Source organism: Pezoporus flaviventris, unplaced genomic scaffold, assembly GCF_033815535.1.
Source record: "Pezoporus flaviventris isolate CSIRO_AGI_PZ_B2104156 unplaced genomic scaffold, CSIRO_AGI_Pfla_v1 ptg000067l, whole genome shotgun sequence".
Classification (NCBI taxonomy): domain Eukaryota; kingdom Metazoa; phylum Chordata; class Aves; order Psittaciformes; family Psittacidae; genus Pezoporus; species Pezoporus flaviventris.
Window position 1 is genome coordinate 751337 of NW_026892615.1, and position 14037 is coordinate 765373.

General features: G+C 52.4%; 2 protein-coding genes across 3 annotated transcripts in view; one reads left to right on the forward strand and one right to left on the reverse strand.

Moving 5' to 3' along the window:
- Positions 1-999: 999 nt before the first annotated feature.
- On the reverse strand, positions 1000-7754 carry ATXN1L (ataxin 1 like). The gene has a single exon (XM_061471775.1). It carries the CDS (start codon positions 7560-7562, stop codon positions 5484-5486), a length of 2079 nt encoding a protein of 692 aa, XP_061327759.1. The 5' UTR covers positions 7563-7754; the 3' UTR covers positions 1000-5483.
- Positions 7755-8705: 951 nt separating this feature from the next.
- AP1G1 (adaptor related protein complex 1 subunit gamma 1) overlaps positions 8706-14037 on the forward strand; it is a 47591-nt gene continuing 42259 nt past the window's right edge. The window contains exon 1 of one of the 2 annotated variants that reach the window (XM_061471778.1): positions 8706-8859. The gene's annotated coding sequence lies outside the window, so the exon portion shown is untranslated. Of the gene's footprint in view, positions 8860-9239; positions 9335-14037 lie in introns of those variants that run through there. The other variant, XM_061471779.1, reaches the window with a different exon arrangement.

Below are 14037 nucleotides of genomic sequence, written 5' to 3' on the forward strand. Positions count from 1 at the left end.
AGTGACAGGGCAAGAGGTGATGGGCACAGACTGAAGCACAGGAAGTTCCCTCTGAACATCAGGAAACACTTCTCACTGCCCAGGGAAGTTGTGGAGTCTCCCAGCTTGGAGATGCTCTAGAGACACTGTTCTGGGCAGCTGGATGTAGGTGGCCCTGCTGGAGCAGGGGGTTGGACTGGATGAACCTCCAGAGGTCCATTCCCACCACAACCCTTCTGTGATTTCATAGTAAGCTGACCTTGTTCAACCAATTCAGTACAGTCACATGTATTGATACACAGCCCATGTAGGACCACGGATCACACTCAGGTTATTAATTCTCATAGTGACCAGTAGTGACTTTCAGTGGTCACTGCAGGTCACACTGTGGGGTGAGTGGGGACCACTGGCAAGAAGAAACACATGGGTCGAAAGTTGCTTTTGCTCCCACACTCAGCAGCAAAACTACTGTGAGGAATGTGGAAAAGCGGTGAGCTAGGGAGGAGCTGTGGAAAGCTCAGTAACCAAGTCTGGAAAAACCTGCTGGATGGCAGGGAATGTAAGCCATTTACGTCATTCATCACATACAACTGTCATCTGTGAGCTTGGGAAAACACCAGATCTGGAAAGGATCTATTCAGATCCTTTGTTCTCTGAGCTGATCTCTCACTTCTGTTCTGAGCTCTGTCTGGTTTCACGCTCAAACGGACAGAGGTTGCTTCTCACAGTGTTTGCTGGTGCTGTGTCTGTATTGCTTTGCTAGCACACATGCAGCTTCACTGCCACCTGCAGCTGGGACCCCCCCTGCAGTGTTACTGGCACCTGATCATTATTGCAAGGGGTTCAAGAAAAAACATAAACCCAGAAGTATCTGAGCACGGAATTATGGCTGTAATCCATCTGTCATGCAGCCTGTACCCTGCCCTCATCACAATCTGCAGATCACTGTGTAAGACCAGAGAAGCCACATCCTCATGATCACTGATGCTACAGATGAGCAAGAAGTCTCAAACACCAAAGGAAAAGCTATTGGTTTATATATAGATATATATATATAGATATATACTGTGTTTACAGAGTCAACAAGTTAAATGCAATATTCATAAGAGCATTAACAATAAAAATACAATCTGTGTGTAGCCAAGTACAGACTTAAAATGGTAAAACAGGAAAAAGGATCTCACCAAAAGTACAAATATACAGTACAAATTGATTTATTTAAAACAGTTACAAAAAAAGCACAACAAAATAGAGATTATCCTTATAATTATTAATGCTTTGTTAAAGATCAGGTAGAGGAGAGGGGCAGGAGCAAGGTTGGAGTGGAGCACCTGACTAGTTCTAAGGCTTTAGATACAATGCGGTCGGTTACATGTTAATACAGCCATTACATAACTGGGATTATAGTTGAGGGATCAGCACTTATCTACAAAGACCTCCCTGCCTCGGCAGCCCGGCCCCTTCCCCAGGGCCACGTCTCTGCTCTGCTTTGCTGGGGCAGACCCTCCCTGGTGCCTTGGAACAACCAGAGCATGCACGGTGTGCTTGCAAGGGGCCCACAGCAGCCTAGAAGGATGTTAGGGGCAAGTCCTGTCCTCCATGGACAGATGTGAAGATCATGGAAGGGCCTTGACCATCAGCATTTTAAGTCATACATGGAACACACCCTGGGCCAAACTCTGTACAGAGTGTGCATTCGGAGCCATCTTAGCAGGTTCTGCAAGGTTTCAGGCCCTAGGACAGCCTGAAAGACAAAGAGCAGTTGTGAGTGACGCTGGGGAAAGGCACGTGTGCTGCTGTGGGCAGGAACTAGCACGTGGGCTACTCAAGCTGCTGTCATTTCTGTTACAGTATTTTCTGAGTAACAAGGGGTGTTAGTTCTCTACTGGGCAAAGTGACTTCAAGTGTGGGGTGGGGACCGGGGGACGGGGACACTTAATGTGAAAAGTGCATTATACTTGTGCTCCTGCTGGAAAGGGGAGGCAGAGGGGCCCCTGCAGCTTTCCTTCTTTCCAGGCAGAGCTTCCTCTGCATAGTCTGCTCGTGATGAGCGCTTGTCGCAAGCCTCGTGTTCCTGGAGCTGCAGTGATGCAGAGCCTAGAACCAGGCCTGGCCTCTGCTGGGCAGCGGGCCCCAGGAGTGGCTTGTGAGATGGGACAGACAGATACAGACACCCATTATTGCATCCTACAGATTCTTGCCATGGAATGTCAGCCGGGTAAGGCCAGGAGGCCTCTTCCACAGCTCCCTCCCCTTCACAATAGCAGCAGGAAAACAGTATATTTCTCCAAAAAGCCTATCACATCTCTGCCAGCAGAAAGGCCCAGATAACCATCTCATTCCACAATGTTTTCCTGGCTTTACCTCCTCCATTCCCTGTAAACCTAAAAAATAAAAGCCTCCTCCATGGGCTCATTTACAGCATTTCTGCCTGCAGCAGTGCCTGCCTCACAATCCCCTATCTCAGGAGAGCCTCAACGCTCAGCACAACAGCCACCAAGGGCTGAGCAGCACAGGCCAGCCGAGCCAGGACAAATTCCAGCAATCACGGGCACTGCCAACCTGGGTCGGATGGCAGCCAGTGGCCCCTCCTGCCTGCCACCTCTGGGGCAAGCAGTGATGCCCAGATCCCTCATGTCACTGCCCTGCCACGAGATGTGCCCCAGACCACTGCCTCCATAGGAGAGCTGGCAGCAGTGCTCAGCAGTGGGACTGACAGGGAGTCTGGGTAGAAGCACCGAGGTCAAATTCACCCTGGCCTGTTTCACAGAGCTCAGAACCATGCTCAAGAGATGAGCAGCAACCCAAAGTTCAGGCCAATGGCCAGGTAAACACCGGAGCAAGCACCAGAGCAAGCACCTTCACAGCCCTTCAGCTGCCTACAGTACAAAGCTATTTTAGCCACATAGCATCTCGCCTCATGCACCAGTGTCTGCCCTTTCAGACCACTGTTCAGTGCTGCTGGGATCTAGAAGTAGTTACAGTAGTTACATGAGTAACTGATCTAGGAGTAATTACATGAGATAGTGCAGGCCCTCCAACCCTCCCTCTGAAAGACAGAGACTCCTGTGTTCAGGGAGGCACGCAAGGGGCCCTGCACCCCTCAGCTGCTCAGGCATCCCCTCCATGCGTGCAACCAGCCCGGCTACATTCACACACTGTGCGTGTGCAAGATCCTTTTAGCTGCCTGCCACAGCTCTGAACTCCTCTCATGCACCATGCAAATCACAGGCAAGAGAGCTCGGGCTCTTCTGCCTTTGGCCACAGACACCCTGGGTATCCTGAGCATTAAGTACTAACCAACATTAATCGAGGTCTTTGCGTAGGAGAGTCCAATGAACAGCAACTGTAAAACACACACAGGGATGAGGCTGGGCTCCTGGGCCCAGACAGTACATTTCAGTGACACATGAAAACAGCATCTGTTCCCGCAGCTGCTGCGTCCAGGGAGGCAGTATCTTCACATGACAGCATCACCACGACAGCATACACTGCACATGCAGCTGATGAGATCAGAAGCAGTGTGGCATCTGGGGGAAGCTACATATGATACAGGCAGCATCCTCACCCTGGAGAAATCCCCATGAGGCACAAACACTGAAGGCATGAGTAGCACATATCTCACCTAAGGCCTGAAAAGAAACTGTCCTGGTGCAAGCGTTTCAAAGGCAACAGAAATGGCTAGCAATGTGCTAGGAAAACAACTGGTGGCCTGGATGGAAGGGACATTCTGATGACTCTAATTTGCCTATACCCAGGCAGAGCACGCCCTTGTCACACAGTCAGCTGAAGCCAACCAATTACAGGACACATTCCTGGGGTGTGCAGCACAGCCCCGAGACACCAGCACTGCCACTGTGCCAAGGAGAGGGACTGACACAGAAGCTGCTCAGCAAAAGAAAGGAGCAGTGCCCCGGCAGCCAGGCAGACCCCACGGAACACGTGAGGAGAGAAGGGAGACAGAAAACAGAATGCTGAACATCAGGAGCAGCACCAGCACACAGCAGGGACCTGCACATGGAGAGAAACTCTCTCATAAGCCTCGTCCTAGCACAGAAATGGGCATCTTAATACAAGGAACACTTAATCCAAGTTAAGTCAGGGAAGACTCTTTTCATCAACATGATAGTCACTACTTCCTATTGTAGATAAGTAGTTAGAGCTGGTGTGATAACACACCATCAGAGAGGGCAAATTAGTGTAACTACAGGAGTCTTCACTTGAAAAGAGTGTTATTACCATAACGAGGTATTAATATACATTTGTATTAAATCTCACCATGACAAAAGACTACTCTTGATTTTGCCTTGTTGTTCTACAGAGGAACTCCAAAGTGAAGTATCAGAAAAACTAACACAAAACCACCCCAAAATGCCCCATGGTGCTGTGGTATTTTTAGAGTCCCTACATTAATCAGAGAACCGTACTTAGCAGAAACTTTGTACCTTGCCCGCACATGCACTAACACTCCTCTTTTGTCTAGAGCTTATCCAGGAAAATGCCTGCAGGGAAGAATTAGCCATCTGGAAAGTGTTCTTCTGATTTAATTACAAAATAGTCTTGGTCTCCTCAAAGGATGTTTCCATCCCTCTCTGGTGAATGCTTAATATGTTTTACTTCAGCTTTAAAAAAAAAAACAACCAAAACACCAAAATCCAAACAAACCCCCATCCATCCACAGGCTAAGCCTCTGCAAAAGCTGTAAGCCCAAGAGATCTATTTTTTTTTAATGTTATTACGATGGAAAGATTTCATTTGATGACAAATGATTAAATGTATTTTATAGCAGAAAACTGACATCTCCCATCCTAACTCGTGTCCTATTCCAAGTGCTCAAGTTTCCTGTTTACCTACACCTAAACCCATCCTTTTGGTCCTTCCCCTTGAATTTCTGTGATTCATTCACATCTGTACATTCCTTGCAAGAAGAAAGAACAGTTGGATTCAGTGGAAGAGACATTGAACAGAACCACCACAGATGCATCTCTGTCCTGCCCTCAAGAGCTCCATCGGTGAACGGTCCTTTTAAAGTGCATGTGTGAAGAAAAGGGATACTGGGAGTAGAGCCCCCTAAACTCCAGTGGGGACACATTTCTCCCCATCATGAGAAAAGAGGAATAAAATCTTCAGTAATTTTATCTGCTACCTTAAGCCGTGTCTGCCCTCCTCATCTCTCCACCTACCCTGAATGCTTGGACCCTGCTCTGCAGGGAACCAGTTATTCAGGGAGGTGTGAGAAAACCCCAGCCTCCAGAACACTCTCGTCTCAGGCTCATGAGCACATCCCTGGTCTCTACCCCATCTAGCCTGCTGCTGCTCCCTGAGGCACTGGAGTCCTCCTCATTCCCCAAGAGGAACTGGTCAGCCACTCAACTGGAACAAATCCAGTCCTGCAGGGCAGAAAGCAGCCTTGCTGGTGAACCTGCCACAAAGTCTGTGCAATTTCTCCATCCGACGGTGAGGCTCACCTAAAAGGGATGCCCTAGCTCACAGCCTCCAAGGGATCACTTCCCTGCATTAGAACGCCCTTCAATAGACAGCTTGACCTCCTGGGGAATGAAAGAGGGACGGAGCAGAGAGGGCCGCAGCTCCTCTGCCTGCACACTGTATCTTTGGAAGGCTGGGGCTGTCCAGCTGTGCTGACTGCTGGTCTCAGGCTGAGAGGGTTCCGCATGAGAGCTCTGGGCTGCGCTGTTCCTATCTGTGTGGCTCTTTCTTTCAGCAGCTCTGTCAGACGCTTCTCTGGACCCCTGAGCTGTTCTTTCAGCTGTCTCTCTAGTAGATAGCAACTGATCTGTGGGAGTGTAGTTAGCCTGAGAAGTGGAGTTGCCATTCACGCTCTGTAAACTGATTGATATACAGACATCCCCCACCTGCAGCCTGTGACAGGGCAAAGCAAAAAGCTGAGCAGTCCGCCCTGGGCTACAGGAGGACCAGCCCTGGCCATACACAAAGAAGGGATGCTCTGGGGGCACATCAATGCTCACTTTACTTTGTTGCTCCCCAACCACAAAATGCAGTGCAACTAGCCCAGGCCACTGGCTTTCCTGAATATCCACCACGGTGCTGGAGTCGATCTTCAGGCCCCCGCTCACCTCTGCACTGCGAACGAAGTCTTGAGTCTGCAGGTCCTCTACCCGCTTCAGCTCTCCTGTAGCCAGCTGGATGATGGCTCCTTTCATGAAATGAGAGGGCAAGTGTGAGGAGCTGGGTTGCTGCAGCTGGGCAGGATCCTTTTCCAGCACGCTTCCTCGAGCCTGTGCATCCGAGCTCCGCCCCACCAGGGCTTCTGAAATGGAAGGCCTGAGGGGCTCGGATCCAGCGGAAACCAGGACTGGCTTGCCGTTGGCTATTACCATTCCTTTGGTTAAGTGTCTTTGTCTAACCGGCTCTTCAGGGGACATTACATACGCACTCCTGGACTGGCTTTTCTCAGCAGCGGTCCTTTCCACTGTGTTCCTCAGCACATCTTTTGACTCCCCCTGCTGATCAGGGATATTATGGCAAAGGTTTAAAGGGCTCGGGTCATCTTTCCTCTGGGCTGCCAGAATATGATAATCCTGAGATGCCAACGCCCCCACCACCCTCTGAACCTCCAGATCAGCATCTGGGGTGCTTCTGTGAGCTGGCACAGAGTCCTCTGTTCCCACCGTCTGGTAACCTGAAAGGAATTGTCCATCAACCACACATCCTGCTGCAGACCCTGGCAGACAGTCGTCAGCTTTACTACTGGCAGAGTCCACAGCCTCACTGGTCCTCCTTGAAACATTATGCTCCAGATGTCTCTGTCCACCATTGGCAGCAGCTGCCTCTGAATTCAGCTGACTGTCTTGCTGAGGAGACTCTGGGCTTCTACCTGCTGCAGGTGTCTCATATGCTGAATACCCTGGTGGGAGGCGGGACATCTGATAATAAACAGGAATTCTACCTGGTGCAGTATCTAACGGCTGGGTCCCAGCATGGTGCTGCATCTGGCCAGAAGGAGAGACCGCAGAAGTGGATTTGCTGAACGTGTGGGTAGGAGAGGTAGTCTGGGGGGAAGGAGTGGCTTCTTCCGTGAAGAGAGAGGCATATGGCACAAAGTGGGGGACATGAGAGGCGGTGAGGTTGGTGGAAGGAGACAGGAGTGGACTAGGCAGGAAGCCAGAAGGGACAGCATAGGGCACTGTGTAATGCGAGCCGATGAACTGCAGGGACGTTGGTGTGATCTGCGCGTAGTGAACGGGAGGGTAGGGCACCCCCGGGTGCTGGATGATGGGCGAGCTCACACTGAAGGCAGGGGGCAGGGGGCTCACGTTCACCACGGAGTGCAGACCCGGAGGGGAGAAGGTGGCGGGCGGCGCTGCCACTTTGTAAAGCATCCCGTACTGGTCCACCGTCAGCCCCGCCACTGCTTCCGCGGCCTCGCCCGGGCCATAGCGCAGGGCTGCCGGCACCGGCCCCGCTGTCCGGGCCCACTCGGTGCCCTCGCCCGAGGCCTGGACATCCCCCGCCCGTCCCGCCTCGGTGCCAGCGCTGGCGGCGGGAAGGTCCCGCTTCTTTGGCGGGAGGCACTCCTGGCTCCGCTCGTGGCCCGCTCTCATGGTGCCCCACGCTGTCCCGGCAGCCCCGGCCGCGACGCTCGTTCATGGGGGCACCCGCAGGGGCTGCCACACGCCGGCTCCCAGATCCCCGCCGCCGGCCGCCGCCTCACCTGTGCCAGGAACAGAGGGAGCTGTGAGTCCCGGCCCTGCCACCGAAAGCACCGGGAACGGCGGGAGCCCCGAGCGCCGGCCCTGCCCACAAGCGGGGCGATGGCCCCCAGCCCTAGTCCGGGACCCCGGGGACGGAGGGCGCCCAAGCCCGCTCAGCGGCCTCACAGTCCCGGCAGCGCCGCGCCGCGCCCCGCCCCGCCGAGCTCGCAGCGTCGCAGCGGCCGCTCCCCGCCCGGCCCCGGGGCTCACCCGCCATCACCCGGCTCCTCCTCCGCGGCCCGCAGCAGCCCCGGCGCCGCCCGCGGCCGCCTCCGGACCGACCCCTCCCAGCGCCGCGGCGCACGGCGATGACGCAGCGCCCCGCGCCAGGGAAGCGCCTCACCCATCGGTCGGGGGCGGCGGGCCCACGGCACCCAGGGCTGACGTCACGGAGCGGCCGCTGCGCCGGTTGTCCTGGCAACCGGGACCGGCAGTGGAGGCCGCGCGGTGCGTGTCCCGCCTCCTGCCGGGAGTGCGAACGGGGGCTGCGGGGGGCGCGCCGGGCACCCGCGGGTGTTCGAAGCGGTGAGGTTCGGGGAGCTCAGGGAGAAAAGAGGCATGGGGCGGAAGCCCACCCCGTCTTGTACCCCCGGCTTGGGCACTGCCTCCCGGCCCGCCTCACGGCCACTGCCCGCACCAGCCGCTCTGCTTCGCGCCTGCCGGCCGCGGGGAAGGCGCCGGGCCGAGCCCCCGGTGCCAGCGGAGCGCGGCGCTGTGCCCGCATCCGCCGTGCCCGCTCGGCAGAAGCGGCCCCCGGAACCTTGGTTGCGGGAGGCGCGTCCCGCCCGGCCCCACCACGGGCACGCGCTTCGGGGAGGGCCGCCCCGTGCGTGACGTCATCACTGACTGCCACGGTGCAGACGTATCGCCACTCTCACGACGGGAACGGCGGGTGCTTCCGCCAGGAAAAGTAGTGCGAGCGGCCACTCCCCCCCCGCCGGTGCCGGCTGCGCGCCGTGCCCGCGCTGTCCCCGCTGAGGCCGCCGCCGCGGCCCGGTCCTCCGGCCTCCAGGGGCCGGGAGGCAGAGGGGAGCGCGCCGGAGCGCAGATCCCTCCGCCTGCAGTAGCGGTGCTGCGCCCGCGCCGCCGCCATTTTGAATGCCTGGGTACGGCCGCCGCCGTTTCCTCCTCTGCTGGGACCGGCCCGGTGAGTGGAGCCGCGGCCTCGCCGCCGCAGCTCGCCTCTCGCCTGGCGCCCGCCACTCCCCTGCTCCCCTCCACCGCTCCCCGCGTACCGGCCGGGCCGGGTCTCTGCTGCCACGGCCTGCGAGGTCCCGACCGCCTGGGGCCCCCGTGTACCGTCGGCTGCTTCTACCCACTGCCGGGGCCCGCGACCGCGCCGCGGGCTACGCTGCTGCGGAGGCTGCCTTGTGCCCTCCTACCGCCTCTGCTGGCAAGGCCTGCCGTGGGCCCCCCGCCCGCCTTCGGTCCCCGGCCGCGGCCTGTGTCCCTCACCCGGTGTCCAGGCCCGCTCGGACTCTGCCCCGGGCTCTGGGCCGGGCGGTGGCCTTCCAGGGCGCGGCGGAGCCTCGGCTGGTACCCGCTGGAGCGGCACTGCCGGCGGCTTCTCTCGCCTCTCGTGGGACTCGGGCGGTCTCCCGCAGCGCTTCTAGCAGCGGCAGGTGCAGATCCCGAATCCCAGCGGTGCGGGGCGCGGCGTGCGGCGTGACTTTGCCCGCGGTGCAGGAGGCCCCGGGCAGCAGCTTGGGGTTGTGCGTCCGTGCCTCCTTTGATGTGCGAGAGCTTGTGCCGCCGCCACTCGCAGCGGAACAAACAGCCCGTGTCTCAGACGCAGTTGTTTTGCGCGTTGTTTTACGGTTGCGTGGATTTTGATGGAAGCAAAAATCCTGTGATCTCTGGCCACAGGCTTTTGCAGTAAGCTGCAGATACGGGTTTGTGTTAGTGGCAGGCTGCTGCTTGGGAAGCCGTCAGTAAAGACAGGTTCAAGTCCCTTCTTCAGGGTTCGTATAGTTCTCTTTTCTCTTACCAGCTACAGAGAAATGGTAGGTTTTTTTTGTAGTAAGCATTTTTTTTAAACTTTGCACGTGTATTTATGGCAAATAGAACAGTTGCGTGATTTATTACATTGTAAGTGATGCTTAACAATGTTCGTAATAAGCTTTAGTTTTTGATGCTTAAAATATTAGAGGAACAGTATAGAATACCAGTGGGACATGCCTTTGGAAGGGTGGCATTTCACATGTGTGACCAGAAAGTGAGTTTGCCCCATACTGGTTTAAACAAAGTAAAATATATGTGGTTTTCCCCCTGAATAGTACCCCTGGCATCTTAGATTTAAACTGGCAGAGATTTTTGTGTTGTTTTCTTTTTCTCCTGTTCTGCTCCTATGTGACAGTGCATAGAGGGGTTTTGTGTGCCTGTTCCCTCTGCCCCCTTTCTCTAAATTACACTTGTTATTTTTTACTCTGTTTGTTTGCATGTCACATAGTGTTGCCAAGTTCTTTCTTTTGCCTCTTCATGTGCACTCTGGTGTTTGGCACAGGATTTGAGAACTTTGCTGGGGACCTGAGAGCCCAGTGGAGCTGGGGGTTGTTTTTCCTGAGGGGTTCAGTGGGAACCCCTCAATTCTTCCACGATGGAAAAAGGAGAGGAAGACTTCGAAACTCCTGTGAGTTGACAAGGGGAAATTAAGTCTGTAGTAATGTCGTTGACATGGACAGAGGGATTGAGCGCACCCTCAGCAAGTTTGCCAATGACACCAAGCTGTGTGGTTCGGTTGATACCCTGGAGGGAAGGAATGCCATCCAGAGGAACCTTGACACGCTTGTGAGCTGGGCTGATGCCAACCTCATGAAGTTTAACCATGCCAAGTGCAAGGTCCTACACCTGGGTCGGAGCAATCCCAGGCACAGCTCCAGGTTGGGCAGAGAAGAGATTCAGAGCAGCCCTGCAGAGAAGGACTTGGGGTGTTGGTCGATGAGAAAATGAACATGAGCCGGCTTCAGTGTGCGCTCACAGCCCAGAAAGCAACCATATCCTGGGCTGCATCAAAAGGAGCGTGACCAGCAGGTCGAAGGAGGTGATCCTGCCCCTCTGCTCTTGTGAGACCTCACCTGGAGCATTGTGTGCAGTTCTGGTGTCCTCAGCATAAAAAGGACATGGAACTCTTGGAACAAGTCCAGAGGAGGCCACGAGGATGATCAGGGGCTGGAGCACCTCCTGTATGAAGACAGGCTGAGGAAGCTGGGGCTGTTCAGCCTGGAGAAGAGAAGGCTGCGTGGAGACCTCATAGCAGCCTTCCAGTAACTGAAGGGGGGCTATAGGGATGCTGGAGAGGGACTCTTCATTAGGGACTGTAGTGACAGGACAAGGGGAAACGGGTTAAAACTTAAACAGGGGAAGTTTAGATTAGATATAAAGAGGAAGTTCTTTAAGGGTAGTGAGGCACTGGAATGGGTTGTCCAGGGAAGCTGTGAATGCTCCACCCCTGGCAGTGTTCAAGGCCAGGTTGGACGAAGCCTTGGGTGACATGGTTTTGTGGGAGGTGTCCCTGCCCATGGCAGGGGGGTTGGAACTGGATGATCTTAAGGTCCTTTCTAACCCCAACTATTCTGTGTTCCTATGAATTTGGAAGGGATCCAGCTTTTATGTCTCTAGTGTGTAAGACAACTTTCAGATTTCCTTGTTTTTTGACAAAAAAGCTTTTTCTCCCTCAACGCCTTGCCTGTGACTGCTGATCTGGTGTTTCTTCCAAAGGTGGTATGATAGGAGCAGAGGGGTTCTGCAGTACCTTTGTTGCAGTGTCCCAGTGAGAGAGAAAGGGATACAAAAAGGCTCAGATTCCTGGTAACTCCTTAGTATGCAGATTTTTGCGGTGGCATCATTGTAGGCTACAATGAGATCAGTGAATTTGTCAGACAATAGTGTGAGACGGTTATGAACAGTAGCAAAGGAACTGAAATTGTCTGTTCTTAAGCATGCAAACAGACTGCACTGGTTAGTATAGTTCAAGTTTGGAAAGTCACCTTTCAAAGTGAAAGGGCTCTTAAAAATCTTAACGGCTTCTGAAGCTGATGGTACTCATCCAGTAAAGCTTCTTGTGCCTCTTTGGTGTGAATATTTGTTTTTATTTTTGAGTTGGCAGTGTATGTAACTTTAGAAAATGTATTTTTTGGTTTAATTTATTTTTTAATCCCACGCTGGTGTGGCTTGAAGGTACCTTAAAGCTTATGCAGTTGCAACTCCCTGCCATGGGCAGGGACCCCTTCCACTGGAGCAGCTTGCTCCAAGCCCCTGTGTCCAACCTGGCCTTGAACACTGTCAGGGATGGGGCAGCCACAGCTTCTCTGGGCACCCAGTGCCAGCGCACCCTCACAATAAAAGCAAACTTTTCTGACCAAAAGTGGTATTTTTTTGTTCTAAATGATAACTCCTCTGAGGAAGAGGGTCTGCTCTGCCTTGGCAGCAATACTACTTAATTGGATGAGAGTTTTGGACTTAATAAGGGAATATGTGATGAGACTGTAACAGGAGAAACAGTTACAGTAATGTGAGTACAAGTGACTGCTAATATCACAAGTAGTAGTAGCAGCCCTTATTGGGTTTGGCAGAGATGTTATAGATAAAATCTACAACTGGAACTTTCTAGGGCATAGCTGAAGTTACCTGGTATATTGTCAAGATTCTATTAATGAAAGTAAAAATGTGGCATCTAGTCTGGCAACCAGCATTAATCAAGGTAAAGAAAAGTGGGGGTTTTGGCCACAAAGCAACAGCCTTTTTTTTAACCACAAACTAGTAGCTTGGTTTTATTTATTCATTTTTTATTTTAAGTCTGCAGGAAGTGAACAGGAAGTAAAATACCCAGATTCCTTTACAGATCAAAATAGTTAGGAAACTGGAAGCAGGTGAGAAATACAAGGGTAATGTGGGTCAGCAGTGATTGAAGTATAGAAACAAAAGCCAGGAAATCTGTAATTCTGATCATAACTGTCACGCTGATCAGCTGTGTGCATGTGCTAACTCTTCTTACAGTGTTTCATTCACTTAGCTTCTAAAGAAAGGGAAATAACTGGTTTTTTTCTCTGGCAGACGTTGAAGTTAATATTTGTAATGGTTGCAAGCTCAGCAAAGCACCTTTTGAAGGCATTTCAGGCAGAGTTCAGTTTGGCGTATGCGTACTGCTGGGCAGAACGGGAACTTCATCGGAAGTGCCTGCCTTGTCTCACTGACTGTTTTTATGGGGCTGCAGCCCCAGGAAGCCAAAGAGGAGGGGTTGGGCTGTGATCGCTTTATCAGGCTTGTAGGATGTGTTCAACCCAAAGATCTTTAAGAACAGCAGCATAATATCCTCTATCACTCTTCTGGTTCTTGTCCCCCCCTCAGGGTCTGAGCAGCACAGTGGCTTGCCTCTTGAATACTCTTGTGCTGCATTTCTTGGGGTTTGAATGAAACTGGAAATTGGACCATCACTTCTTCTGAGACTGTTTTTTAGCTTTTTTGTGCCTTTTTTTTTTCTTTTCTTGCTTGACATGTCTTTTTTTGTTCTGCATGCTGTCTTTGTATAATGCAAAGTGTGACACTGGTGCCTTTTGTTACCATACTGTAGTGTGAAGCTCCCTGCTGCCTTAATTTCTTTTTGATTTTCTGATGTGACTTGCTTTCTGCTTTCTAGCTCTCTGTTGTATTAAATAGCTTTTTCTAAGAAAGACTTTGTACTGCTTGAATCTTGCGTGCTTTGTTGCTTTTTCTCTCACCTTTTTTGTGTTGCTTTTGCCCTTCTTTGCCCTTCTTGGTAATGGTGGTGCTCGTTGCTTAGATATTTACTGTTTTCTGAGTAAATACAGATAACACTAGACCATACACCACTACCTCTGCTTTTGTTCACAGCTTTGTCTCTATCTCCAGTGTACCTTTCTGAGTTTACTGACAATATATATATATTTTTTTTTTAATTTATTTTTAATATCTGATAGAAGTGTGAAGCCCGCTGGTAGTCTAGAGTTGATTCCCTTGGTGTTTTGTAGTTAATCATATCAGTTACTCCTTGCATGTAGTCTAGACATCATCTGCTGTTGTGTACAGGAGGCTTGATTCAGATATGCTGGAATGAGTAGGGGCATTCTGCTACTGATTTCAGTTGGGAGTTGTCAGGCTTTAATTGCATAACTTCCCAGGTGCTGTTTCGCCTGAGGAATGTGATTACCTGTACATGCACTGGGGTGGAGCAACTGAAGCTGTATAGTTTAGATGTATTTAAACGAACACTTCCTTAGTGTTGGGCTGCTCTCTAGGGTGAACCAGATTCAGAAATACTGTTTACAGGAAGAGCTATCGCTGGGTGTCTTACTGAACTGAAAATTCA